Genomic DNA, 11904 nt, shown 5'->3' on the forward strand with positions numbered 1-11904 from the left:
CGAGTAGGGAAAATTATCTCCAGTAATAATCATGAATGAAATGGATAACAGTAACAAGAAATGCAGGGGCTGATCTGGTGGTGTGGTGGTTAAGTTTGCACGCTCCACTTCAGTGGCCCAGGGTTCATGGGTTCAGATGCTGGGCGTGGCCCTACACACTACTCATCAAGCCATGCTATGGTGGTGTCCCTCACACAAAATACAGCAAGATTGGCACAGATGGTAGCTCAGGGCCAATATTCATCAACCAAAAACAAAAAAAAGGAAAGAAAAGAAATGCAGACAATGAAAACATTTTATTGAAATTTTGAAATAATTATGCCAGTAAAAGTTAAATAAGTATTATAGTACAAAAAGGGCATAACTACTTAATCTTTTTACATATATTTTATATTTATATTTTTATATTTACTTGATGGTTTGATTTTTTGATGTTTTTGGTTATAGAACTATGACAAATGTTTACTTAAGTAATCGTCCAGTAACTTTAGTAAGTGAATTTTAGTAAAATCAATACATCTGCAACTAATAAATCATACCACTGATATAATGTTTTACTTTCTTTATATTTCATTTGTGAACTAAAATTTGCATTTTCCAAACAAAAAGATTACACTTCAGTCTGCACTGTTTCATCGTTTAAAATTTCAAATGCAAATAAAAACTGCAAGCAGCCACACAGAACGACAGAGGCCGACTAACTCGACTTCTATTGTGTCATCTTCACAATCACGGTCGATCATCGTTTACTTCAAATATACCATTTAAATGCAGGAATATGTAGTCTCACGGGGGTTGAACTGTGCCCAAAGTCGGCTTGAGCGATCCCACATCATTAGCGCTTCCTCCCCAAATGCAGGTGTATAGCTCAGCGTGTGCGTGGCGGGGCCCATGGCAGAACTGCGAGTTCTCAGTTAATGGTCATGTGGAATATGCGGTTTATTACAGGATAAGTAATACAAATGTGCTAATTTGAAGCTTACATATATACTATTAAAACTCAACAGAACTTAAACCCACTAAAGGTTAAAAGGGGAGGAGAATTTTATCTCCGAGTTTGTTTAGAATTGCCAAGTGCACGTGACAAAAAGCAGACTGGCTTTTAGGCACAGTTTTGTGACTGTTCTTTAATTGTCTACAGGCACCCAGGCAGCCACTCCCACCCTCGGTATGTCACTGTCCAGGGCTGACCGTTCTGTTGCCACTCTGTCACAGAGGGTACTCCCTATCTCTACTTGACCTGCCATCTGCCCCCCACCTCTCACTTAGCTTCTGCTCCCACAGCTCCAACAAGGCTTTCCTTACAGGCGCTGTCCCATCCTGTTGAATCCAGCATCCGTCTTACTCGACTTTTCAGCACCATTCAACCCCACCAACTATATCCGACTACTTTCTTGACACACCCCCTTCTGCTTTTCCACCCACATCTCCAGGCACTCGTTCTCAGTCTCCTGCACTGCCTCACACCCCCACATGCACCCAATAAATGCTGGCGCTCCCAGGGCTTCGTCCAGGCCCTCGTCTCCTCGCGCTCTACTCTCACTAGAATCTAATCCACTCCCAGGACGCCAAACACCGCTCACAGGCCTACCACTCTCTCTGCAGTCCCAAACTGCCTGCTTCCCGCCTCCATTTCAGAGGTCACCGACATCTCAAACCAAATATGCCCACAACCTGAGACATTCATTTATTCATTTAACATTCAACAAACCTTTAACAGTCTGTAAATGGACATCAGCCATGAACATCCAGCTCTTCCTTGAATGTTCCCATCTCAGCAATCACATCACTGGGCACCTGGTTACTTAAGCTGGAAACCTGGAAACTACCCTTGATACCTCTTTTTCCCTAATCCTCTACATTAAATCAATCACTCGGCCCCATCTATTCTTCCTCGAAAACATATCCCAAGTCCATATACTTCTCCCGTCCCCACCACCCGCTCCTGGTCCCAGCCTCCATGATTTCTCACCGGGACTACTGCAACAGCCTTCCACTCTTGACTCATTGCACCCACTCTCCACTTCGCAGCCAGAATGGTATTTTTTGAGATGCCAATCTTACAGTGAAATCCTCTGCTTAAAACCTTTCCCCATGTGGCTTACAAAGTCCAACACGATCTAGCCCCCGGCCACCTCCCACCAGCCTCGTCTCACTGCACTCCAGTCTGGAGATCCTGGTCGCCAGATGTGCCCAGCAGCTCCTTACATCCAAGATATCACACATGCACTGCCCTTTCCTCTTTGCCTCACTAGCTCTTCTCAGCCCTTCTGGACTCTGGCTATTTGTTCCTTCCCCAGTGAAGTCTTGTCTGCCCCACTCTGATGTCCACTAGCCCAACGAGGGCAGTGAGAGTGCCACCCTATTTACTGCATATCTCTGGCTCCCAGTACCCAGCCTGGCACCCAGGCAGATGCTCACAGCAGGGCTGGCAGTGCCTCCCTGGTGCTGCAGGGCCAGAGGCTCAGTGATCTGGAATGCCTGTGCTGTCTGGGAACTCCTAGGGACAGGTGGTCTCTGGCGACCAACCATCAAACAGGACGGAGAGCTGCCTTTCTGCAGGTTTGGCCACACTTCCTGGAAGTCTCCGTGTACCCTGAAGGTAAGTGCCTTGGGAAAACAAGCCCTAAAGGTGGGACTTTGCCCCCTAAAGTGGCCCTAGGAGTTACCTCAGCACCTTCTCCCCCACCCCCCGACGCCACCTCCCTCTGGGGCTTGCTTGCCCAGGGTTTCTAAGGTCAAGTTGGTCTAGATCCATACATTTCCTCCAAGGCAAAATGTACCCATGACTTTTTTGTGCTTTTGAGTCAGACCAGAACAAGCACGAGGTGTGAAGTTTTATTACCCCCTGGGAACTATTTACACTGGGCGTGCTGCTTGGGTAAGGACTGTGGGAGAACATGGTCTGGCTTGTCTTAAGAGCAACAAGTGGGTGGGCCCAGCTCCTGGGCAAAGGGAAGGCAGCTCAGTAGGGCCATTGTTCCAGCATCAAATCCTTCTAAAGTTCCAGCTGGATTACTTGGAGGCAGTTTAATTAAGGCTGCTGTGTTTCCTTCTTTCTTCTTTGTTTGCTTAAGCACTTACCACCGCTCCAGAGGAGCACAGCTAGTTAGAAACTGCTTCTCTGCCACTTGAAGATGTAGGTCAGAGCTCTCTTACACACAGAAAAATAAGTAAGATCACACAGGATTTGATTAATATAGTCTATAAACGTTTTTGGCTATAAGTTTGTATCTATGCATCCATCTATCATCTATCTAACTATCTATCTATCTATTTATCTACCTATCTATCTAACTATCTATCCATCCATCCATCCATCCATCCATCCATCCATCCAGCCGGCTGGCCAGCCAACCTACCTACCTATCTCTGCATACCTCAAAGAGAATATATTTTTATTTCATATGTTCATGGAACATTCATAAAAACTGGTCGAGTACTTACAAAAAGAAAACCACAACAGATATTTTTTTAATGTAGAAACCTACAGGTTACATTTACTGATTATAACCCAATGAAATTCGAAGAAGCTAAAAGTTTTTAATATTTTGAAATTACAAATATATACCTAGGTACCTCTTAGATCAGAGAAACCAAAAGTAAAACTCAAAACTCCCTAGAAAGCAATGAAAGAACACTTAATACCAAAATCTCTGAGGTAAATAAAGCTGCATTCAGAGGAAAATGTATAACCTTAAAATGCCATCATTATTCAAGAAGGTGAAAAAATACCAAAATAAAACTAAGCACTTCTCTTAGAAAGAAAAGAACAGTAAAATAAATCAAAACAAGCCAGTAGTGGGAACCAAATATTAAAGATGCAATCAATAGACTAATAAATACCAAGTCGCAAAAAGAAACAAATGTCAAACTGGTTCTTTGAGCAGACCACTAACTTCCTCAAAAATTTAGTTATGAAAATAATAGAGTAAAAATACGCAAGATCAGGAATGAGAAGAGGAATAATCAGATACAGGAAGTATGAAAATAATTTTAAGACAATATACGCAACTGTATAGTAACAAATTAAAAAAACCTATGAGAACTGGGTGATTTCTAAAAACCAAACATGCTACCAAAATCTACCTATGAAGAAATGGGAAACTTGAATACTCCAATTAGCAGAGGACACAGTGCGTTGATGCTTAAAGGGAAATATTGAAAAAGATTCTAGAAACTGATGGGTTTGCAGCCTCTCATCTAACTTTAAAAACCTAGAACAGGAAATTCTAATGTAATCTAAGTATTGCAAGCCATAGAAAAGGGTGGAAATCTCCCCAATTCGCTTTGTGAAGGCAGTATAATTTTAATTCTAACATCTGCTGAAGATACCAAGAAAAAAGAAAATTATAGACCCTCTCACTTTAAAGATGCAAAATCTCAAAATATTAGCAAATAGAATCAGGAAATGTATCAAAAGAATAACAAATTAACACATTATGACTAAATGGGGCTGATTCCAGGGACTAAGGGTGGTGCAGTATCAGGAAATGTATCAACATAACGTATTACTAAAAAAAACTAATGGAGAAAAAACAATATGATCATAATAATTGATGCCAGAAGGGCATTTGCTCTAGTCCAGCAGCCATTCCTAACTTAAATTCCTACAAATGAAAAGGTGGCCAGATTCACTGCTAAGGAAATGGAAAACAAAGAATGAGATCCCACTTTGTATCCATCAGACTGGTAAACACTTCTGGTGGAGGCTCGAGGAAAGGGCACTCAGAGACAGCTGCAGCCCTCCCACGCCCCACCAGCATTTCTGGAAAGCGATCTTGCAGATACCCTCTCAGGCAATCGGCTCCTGAGAATCTACTGCACAGAAATAAAATCAGTGCACAAGTCCATAAATAGGAGGATGCTTATGCAGCCCAGCTCATGGGGGGCAGGGTGGGATGGACTGAACACGAAGTGAATGCCCGGGATGCAGGATGAGTTGAGTCAATTACAGAATATTTACACCATCCATTATCAAGCAGCATTTAAGAGAATAGTTACACCAACCTGAAGGCAACACTGAGAAGGTGCAAAAAAAGTATATATGATCCTAACTTTATAGAAACAAATGTTAGGAAACCATATATGAATATTTGTATCTGTGTATACACAACGTGAATATAATTACATGAGCATAAGGAGAATATGAGCAATAATATACGAGGTTATTAGATTGAAGTGGAATAGATAGGGGTGATGTGGGGGGAGTAAAAAGGAAAATACTGCAATAACTGCCCTCGTATGATATATATGTGAAATTATATTTTTGTTTTGTCTTTGTACAAAAAATTTTAAAACTAATTTTTCAAAGTCTCAACAGGATTATTCCACAGCAAGCTCTTTTTTCTTTCTCCGGTGTCTACAACTGCTGGAATCATCTCCCAGCCGGAGAAACGCAGCTTGGATCAACAATTGCTCCTCAGGCCCTGGTCTTCACAGTGAACTGGCACCTGCGAGGTGGCACGCTGGGCTTGGAGGAAGGTAGACGTCTCACGCACACCCTTTCTATGCCAACTGCTTCTCCACGCCCCAGAGTGCTTGGACAGCCTGTCTTCAAACAGTGCCCCACGGCCCTGGGAGCCCCTCAAATATTCCAGTTGTGCGCTCTCATTCGGGGGCATTAGCCACAACTCCCACGGTCTCTCCCACTGAGAAAGGGCATGTTCTCTGGATGCCAGGCTTTGGTTTGGAAACTGTAGCCCCTCCCTTCCCTAAGCTCTTGGACTTCTGTCTGGCTCCTGCTGAGTTCAAGTGGGCAGTGGTGGATGGGGTATGCGAATGGGCGAGGGACAAGATTCCTCGATTAAATCCAATGCTTTGCCTCCTCCACGCTGAACTGGACCCAAGTGCGGCTGGAGAAAAGCACAGCCAGGCTGCGTGGTCTCACCTTAAATTCAGGATCGCCAGCCTCGGACAGGCCCTTCGTGCTGCCTGGCAGACGTACCGCAGCTGCCTGGTCCGCTCTCTTTCCCACTGTCCTAAACCACAGCCTCTCCTCGACTCCAAATCCCCATCACCTCCGGCCCCACACTCACTCTCCGCTGATCCCCTCGTGGAAACAGCAGCAATCACATGAGAATCTCCTGAAACTTCCCCACATCCACCCAGTTCCCTGGCTGGCCAGTCTCCCTTCTCTCCTTTCACTGCCCTCCTTATCACCCCTTCTCTCTCCAAGTACCAGACGTTTCTCTCCTCCCTTTTATGGCCACATTACTCCAGAGAGCTGTCAATAGTCGTTTTCTCCAATTTCTCTCCTTCCGTTTCTCTCTTGAATCTACTGCAATCCAACTTTCACCCTCAGCACTCCACTATAACTGCTCTTAGAAAGGACTCCAGTGGCCTCGTGCTGTAAATCCAGCATTGCTGGTCCTCAGCCTATCAAGTGATCAGCAGCATTTGATAATTCATCTCCCCTCCTCTTTGAAACCTTTCTGGCTCGGCTTCCAGGATCCACACCCTCCTGGCTTCATGCCTATGTCTCTGGACGATCCTGCTGTCTCCCCTGCTCTTCCTCTCCATCTGCCTAAACTCTGAATGTTGGGGAGCCCCAGGGCTCAGATCTGGGGCCTCTTCTCTTTGCTGCTCCCACTCTCTCCTTTGGGGATTTCATCCAGGCTCCCTTGTCATTTGCGTGCCGATGAGTCCTAATTGGCGCCTTTGGCCCAGACTTCTCTCGTGAACTCCAGATTCGTATGGCCGACGGCCTTCTCCACTCCTCCAGTGGACATCAAGCAGGCACCTTGAACTTAACATGTCCAAAGTGAGCACCAAACCTGCCCCTCCTGAAGTCTCCCCTTCTCAGGAAATGGCAACTTGCATCCTCCCAGAGCCCACACCCGTAACCTCGGGGGTGGGATGAGAAGCAGCCAGCACACGGCCAGGCTCCGGGCCAGGGAAAGTGCTGCTTACTCGTCGAAAGTGAAGTAACGTTCAAGGTGCGGCGTCTGCCCTAGTGCCGTGCTTCCCTGGATGAGGGGAAAGGCTGCGTGCTATCGTGAATGTTGTAAGATGTCTGGCATTTGTCATTGGCGATGGTTCTGGAATCACCAAGAAACCAGAAGAAAACAGCTTGTCTGGGAAGTCAACAAAGCATTTTATTCCACAGGAAGAAAAATAACAACTCTGATACGAGAAACAGATTAAAGAGTTTTAGCAGATTGATGACTGTGTGTAATAATGTTTACACCATGGAGAACCAGATATTTTATTTTCAGAATTTTATCAAGCAGCTACTATGGTATTTTGAGGCACAGATGATGTTTAAGAACAAAGTGGCCCTGGAGCCTTCTGAACACTGAGGTGAGTCCCCAGCGAGCAGCAAGATGCCCCGGGGCTGCCAAGAAGCTGCTTTCCTGTTTCCGGTTCGCGAGGGCCAGGCTGGGGTGTGGGGACACGCTGGCCTCTGGGCAGCCTTTTCAGTGGGCAAAGAAAAGCGGCTATGGTTAGGCAGTGCTGTGGGCTGGCCAACTGTGCTGGGTCAGGGCATTCGGATGGCTTCTGATTTCTCCTTATCCAATTTCTCCTTATTCAATTTACTTTACTTTCCTCAGAGAGGAACTGTGTATGAGGCAGCAGGAAAATCGGTAGAAATTATCATAGCAAAGTCTCGGACATTACTGGCTCCAGAGCAATTCAGCGTTCAAGGGGCCGGGTGCTGCCTCTGGGGCTGTGGGTTTTCTTGCTGGCAAACCAGGTAACGACATCTAAAGCCCCTGAGCCCTGATGGCGGCGCCTGGCAGGAGGGCCGCGAGGGCAGAGGAGAGCTTGCCAGGCCCCCTCAGCGGCGCCCCCCTCCAGCCTCACCCCATTTGGTCTTTGGATCTTATTTTAACATCTGCCTCTTCTAAGGCGCAACTGTCAGAGGGGTTGTGCAATCAGAGGAGATGGGCAACTACTTCAAGAGCTGATTAAAATTAGAAAGGGGCCTGGAGGGGGGCCTCGGAACACGCCCAAGTCCTCCCGGAAGCACTGTTCCACAGCGCAGCCCTCAGCCCACTTTCTGCAGTTAGAGCTGGGAAGGCCCAGGTGCTGCTGGGCAGAAGGCAGACTTAATAATTCCAAGCTCCTTAATTCAGTACAGAAACTGCGAGTGACTGCATTCCAGAAAGTGACAGAAGGCTCACTGGCACAGACAATCAACCTTTCTGAGAGTCTCATCTTCAAGAGATCATGGTCTCAGGTGGTGGGTTACTGAAGACAGAAGCCACAAGCCACCTTTGTGGGGCGCACGGAGGGAGGCTGCTGAGGAGGACCAGAAGACCTGTAGGAGGCGACACTCGGCCATCCCGCTGTGGGTCTTGTGTATGAGCACCGCAACAACCATGACTGCCACCCAGCAGGAAAAAAACCAACCAACCAACTGGAAATGCAACCCAACCCTTCAAAAGCCAAGCTTCAATTCTGCAATCCGCGAACTTAGAGTTCAGTGAAGACTATACAAACCTTGGGGTTCAAACAATCCTTAAAGATGCTATTTAGCTAAAGCACTCGAGCTGAAGCTCCCTTCTTGCTTCTTTGGACACACACACTTGCACACACGCACGCACACAAGGGGGGAAAGGAGAGGGAGAGAGACAGAGAAAGATCGGCTTCATTCGTGTCTTGGAAGGATTTGGGTCATGAGTTATAAACACTAAAAGCTTCCGCACATCCACTGATCTGAGTCATTTTAGATCTCAGCTACGCATGAAAGGTTGTAGAAATTGATCAGCTTTATTAAAATAAAAATTTAAAATCACAAAGCTAGTCATTCATTCTAGAGTGAGGTCTTCCCCTCTGCCTCCAGCATGTTTATTCCTTACAGAAAAGAGAACAACAGGAACAAGACCCAGGAAGGAGGGCCCTCACACCAGGCCTTGCTAATGGAATTTCAAACCAAGGACAAGAGATGTTTTGGCCAGTCTTGGTTCCATGAAAAACTTACAAAAACAGCTTTTTAATACTCATATTTCATTCCCTTTTCTGAGACTCTCTCCCTCTCTCTTCTCACCCTGGTGCTGTGATCACCGTGCCCCCAGGGCTGCGGAGTTGGGTGCCTGCCTGTGGCTTTACTAAAAAGAAAAAAGTCCCAGGACCTTCTCCTTTGCTGTTGCCCAGGAAGGAGAGCATTCTTATTACGGATTTTTGATTTGTTAAAACAAATAGTTCTCTGGGATTTTTTCCTTCTAAATCAGCAGAGCCTACCAGTGCTTCAAAGTGATCTTCTCTGATAATAACCCAAGAAAAGCTTATAATGCTGGTGTGAGTGTGCAATAATGGGAAACAATTTTACCTCGAGGTTTGGCAAGACTGGTCACGAGAAAGCCAAGTAGATAAGACAGACAAAAAATAATTTGTGATAATCTAAGATCTTTAAAACAGGGGTGAGAAATAAATAAAAGACTGCTTTCCAAGCCACTCTCCCACGTCTCTTTCTAAAGGTGGGGCGGCCCTGGTTCTGAGCACCCCAGCTCGCAGCTCCAGCCCGGGTGGACCCAGGGTACCCACAAGCCCCAAAGGCATCCCTCGTGAACACCTTCGATCTCACCTCAGTCCACTTTACTGTGAATACTCTGGTTTCCAAAACGAAGACAGAACATTCTTCAACTTTCAAGAAACACCCTTTTAGAGCAAGTACCCTGAATTAGACGTGTAGTTAGTGCAATTAGAAGATCCAATATAATTTTATATTACTTTACAGTTAACAAACCTTTACACACATCACAGGCCCTGTTCAGAAATGCTCCTATATATTTACAGACACACGGTTGTACATATATACATGTTAACAAAATACAGGGCAATCTAAAAATTAGATTCATCTCAGTACACTTTTCTTTTTACGTTATTCAACCAATACCTTTTAAAAATTACTTCCCCATAACCTAAAGTAACATTCTCCCCCCGCCTCACAAATTAATATGGTTTCCACCGGTATCCCCCTCATCGGTTTTACTCTCCCTTGTCCTTGCTCCCATCCCCCAAGCCTTATTCCGGTCTGCCTCTAATTTAAGCCGAGCCTCCTGGCCTCTCTCCTCCTGATTGGTTGGGTTCTGTCTGGGAGCGTCTGTCTCGACAGCTGGATTTTTCAGGAGTCCAGCTCCAACTGCTCTTGATTTTCATTGAGTCTTAACATGAGTTGCTGTTCATAGTAAAGGCTCTTTGCATAGTTTATTTCTTGTGATAACTTGACAGCGAGGACCTCTGATTTCACATGGACCTGAAGAGCAGAACAGAATGAGTAACCTGCCCCTGAGGTGGGGGAACCAAGCGGAATCACAGAGCATGGGCAATTTAAATCCACCCAGGCAGCAGCTCCCAGCCTGGCTGCAGATCAGACCAGCATGGGTGTACTTTTAAGAAACAGATGCCCAGGGCCCTACGCCTAGTTAATGCTGATTCAAGGTACGGTGGGGGATTCCTGGAATCTGTATCTTCAACATATTCCCCAGGTGACTGTGTAGCCACCTGACATTTGGGACTCCCTGCCACTGAGAAGCAGGTTCAGCTCCGAGGCGGCGAGGAGCTGCTGTGGGAACATGAAGCAAGGATAGGGGATTGGACCTTTGGGGTCACACTAAAGTCTGGCGATGGCCAAAGAGGAGGAGGCATCAGCAAACAGATCCCTTGAGACCCTGCTCATCAAGAACACTTCCTGTTCACTTGCCTCAAAAGGAGCAAAAGTGTAGCTGGGCTGGGTCCCCCCGACAACAAGGATCTCATTGGTCTGCTCACACTTTGGGGGGCTAACTCCATTCTACCAGCCCTAATGTAAGCCCCTGACTCTGAGGGAGCCAGCACGAGCCAAGCCACACCCAAGTGCATTCCTGAGCAGGTGGAAGGTCGAGGGAGAGAGGCCCAGTCAGGCTGGTTGCTATTTCTGATCTCTAGAAAGACTCAGAGATAAGCAGGGCCATTTTGAACGACATGTCATTCTCGAATGCAGGCCTGAAAATCCTAGCATACGAGGTGGAAAATGAGCAGGACTAACACCTGGGGTTCATGAAAAGCCACCAAGCCAGATCGCGGCGAGAGACGAGCATCTCCCCACACATGCTTCTGCTGAGCCAGCAGTCCCTCTGAGCGGAGGCAGCAGAGCAGAGGGCTCCAGACTGCCAGCTCCAGAGCTGCACCACCTGGGTTTGAACCCCAGCTCCTTCTGGTGTTGGCTGTATAACCTGAGCAAGTCACCTGCCCTCACCACGCCCCCTTACCAGTCAAGGGGGACAATGGCAGCACAACATCAAATAACATATAAGAAGTACTTAGTGCCCAGCCTGGCACACAGTGAGCCCTTAATGAATGTTGGCTATTAATGGGAACATTATTATTTAAAAATCCCACCACAACAATACCTGCACGCTTTGGAGGCACAGCTTAAATTTTATTTACAAATATTTATCGAGCATTAACCCTGGGCAGGGGCCTATCCTAGATATTGCTTCTTTGTCCATTGTCATATAGGAGAAACAAGAAAGAAGCCAGTGTGTGCTCTAACACCCTCTTAGAGTCAGCTCCCCAAAGAGTCACATTTTAGGGATAAAACCCCCCAAGGATCATGCCAGTTGGTCCCCACAACTAATCAGCATTGGTACTACTACCCGCACTGCACCGATGGGTAACCGAGGCAGTGGTGTCGAGGACCCTGCCCAGGGTCATTAGTGGTAGAGCCGGGAGGGCAGCATCACCCGGTTAACCCACACTGAGCTCCTTCTGTGTGGAGGACTAGGGGGCAGTACCCCTGGGGATTACCAACCTAAAAGGAACCTAAAATGAATCCCTGGTGACAGGGTCGGTGCGCGGAGGTGCTCCAGGGCCTCCCTGCCTCGGGCTGGGAAGACAGGCAGGTGCACTCACCATGGGCTTCTGGTGGGAAGGGCCGGGGATGGACACTCCACTGCACTCACCATGGGCTTCTGGTGG

At 46.7% G+C, this 11904-nt stretch overlaps 1 protein-coding gene and 1 non-coding gene across 6 annotated transcripts in view; both read right to left on the reverse strand.

Annotated features, from left to right (window-relative positions):
- Positions 1-277: 277 nt before the first annotated feature.
- VPS13D (vacuolar protein sorting 13 homolog D) overlaps positions 278-11904 on the reverse strand; it is a 253122-nt gene continuing 241495 nt past the window's right edge. For all 5 annotated transcript variants that reach the window (XM_046660125.1, XM_046660127.1, XM_046660126.1 and 2 more), the window contains one exon: positions 278-10201. In XM_046660125.1, coding sequence (XP_046516081.1) covers positions 10070-10201 — 132 coding nt within the window. In that variant the 3' untranslated portion in view covers positions 278-10069. The remainder of the gene's footprint in view (positions 10202-11904) is intronic.
- Positions 11545-11689, reverse strand: LOC124240501 (small nucleolar RNA ACA59). The gene has a single exon (XR_006888894.1). It is a non-coding gene; the product is annotated as a small nucleolar RNA ACA59 (small nucleolar RNA).

This window comes from Equus quagga, chromosome 5 (assembly GCF_021613505.1).
Source record: "Equus quagga isolate Etosha38 chromosome 5, UCLA_HA_Equagga_1.0, whole genome shotgun sequence".
NCBI lineage: Eukaryota > Metazoa > Chordata > Mammalia > Perissodactyla > Equidae > Equus > Equus quagga.